Source organism: Trypanosoma rangeli (assembly GCF_003719475.1).
Source record: "Trypanosoma rangeli strain AM80 chromosome Unknown Tra_15.4_contig_00360, whole genome shotgun sequence".
In the NCBI taxonomy this organism is placed as follows: domain Eukaryota; phylum Euglenozoa; class Kinetoplastea; order Trypanosomatida; family Trypanosomatidae; genus Trypanosoma; species Trypanosoma rangeli.
The window spans coordinates 1-1,367 of NW_021706105.1; the positions used below are offsets into that span (position 1 = coordinate 1).

Genomic DNA, 1,367 nt, shown 5'->3' on the forward strand with positions numbered 1-1,367 from the left:
ATCCGGCCCAGCTGCTGCAGCTCCCGCTGCTGGCGCCCCTCCGCCCCCGCCTCGCTGTTCGCCACGTAGCTCGCGGGGGCCGCGGTGAGGGTGCCAAAGGCAACGATCCGCCTCCGTGGAGGGCGCGGCGCCGCGTCGCCTTGGCTTTGCCCCGCCACCGCTGGCTCGCCGTGCGCCAGGAGCAACAGCAGCGCGACGGCGACGGCGACACAACCGCCCATCGGCATTTTGCCCGTACGTCCCTGCTCCCCAACCTTTTGTTCTCCTTTCCCTTTTGCCTTTCTGTTCCCCCTCTCTTCCGCACTCCTTCACGTGCCACCTCTATTCCCTACACACCGAACAAAAAAACAAGTCTCTGCTTCCTTCCGTTCTTCCACCTCACGCAGCCCGCACCGCCCCACCACACAAAAAAAAAGAAGAAAAAGAAGCGAAGGACTCATCGCATGTCAGCTAAGCAACCACGGCGCATTCACCGCGGCGTCAGCCGTGTAGCGTGTTGACAGCCTGTCGTATCCTTCCATTTCTTACTGTGTTAGTCAAACGCGATGCCCAACACCTCGTCCTCGGCGAAGGGGTCAGATGGCATCACCGCCGCTTTCCTCCTTTCCCTTTCCCTTGGCGTTGACGTGTCATCGGTGGTGTTCTGGTGGCGCTCCTTCGCCCGCTTGGGAGGCGGCCCGTCGATGTTGCACGAGACCTCCGTCGCGTACATGTGCCGCAGGTGTTCGCCAAGCGCAGCCATGGCAGTGGTGAAGAAGTCCGAGCTTGCCTTAGCCGTTGCTTGTCGCCGTGGGCTTTCCGTTTTCTCCCTGCTCTTACAGCTGCTCCGGCTGTTGCAGGTGAAGGTGGTGAGCCACCCATGCAGAGCCGGGTACGTCTCGTAGCAGGGGAACAGCATCTTGAAGAGGTGCGCCTTGACAAAGCTGACGTCGACAGGGTAGCGCTGCACCAGCTGCAGGTACTCCTGAGCCGTACGAATAGCGCCCAGTCGTGCCTCACGGCACTCAGTGACGTAGCGCCCGTTGCGCATCGGGTGAGGCGGGGCTGAGAAGAGGCGCGGGTCCCACAGCAGCGGCTCCGCGCACATGTACCCCTCACACCCCGTTACCGACAGGTTACGCAAAACATCCTCAAACACCAATACGTTGCCGTTCCCAATGACGGGAATGGACCCGCACAGGTGCTCACGCACGCGCCGTATCTGCGCAACATCCGCAAGCTCCCGCTTGTTGTGCCGCGTGCGGCCGTGCACGCAGAGGACCGCGATGCCGGTGTCGCGCAGCATCTCTGCGTACTTCAGCGTCAAGCCGTCGTCGTCAAACACGCGCATCTTAGCTGTCACCGGCACCCGCAGCTCGACGGCGAGG

At 62.4% G+C, this 1,367-nt stretch overlaps 2 protein-coding genes across 2 annotated transcripts in view; both read right to left on the reverse strand.

The window, feature by feature from the left end:
- Nucleotides 1–532: 532 nt before the first annotated feature.
- Nucleotides 533–1,330, reverse strand: TraAM80_07957 (putative dihydrouridine synthase (Dus); the record flags this gene model as incomplete). Its single annotated transcript, XM_029384724.1, has 1 exon — nucleotides 533–1,330. The coding sequence occupies one exon, from the start codon at nucleotides 1,328–1,330 to the stop codon at nucleotides 533–535; it is 798 nt and encodes a 265-aa protein (XP_029235418.1).
- Nucleotides 1,331–1,338: 8 nt separating this feature from the next.
- TraAM80_07958 (putative dihydrouridine synthase (Dus)) overlaps nucleotides 1,339–1,367 on the reverse strand; it is a gene marked incomplete at both ends in the record, with an annotated part of 1,215 nt that continues 1,186 nt past the window's right edge. The window contains one exon of the mRNA XM_029384725.1: nucleotides 1,339–1,367. This exon is cut by the window's right edge and continues 1,186 nt beyond it. Coding sequence (XP_029235419.1) covers nucleotides 1,339–1,367 — 29 coding nt within the window.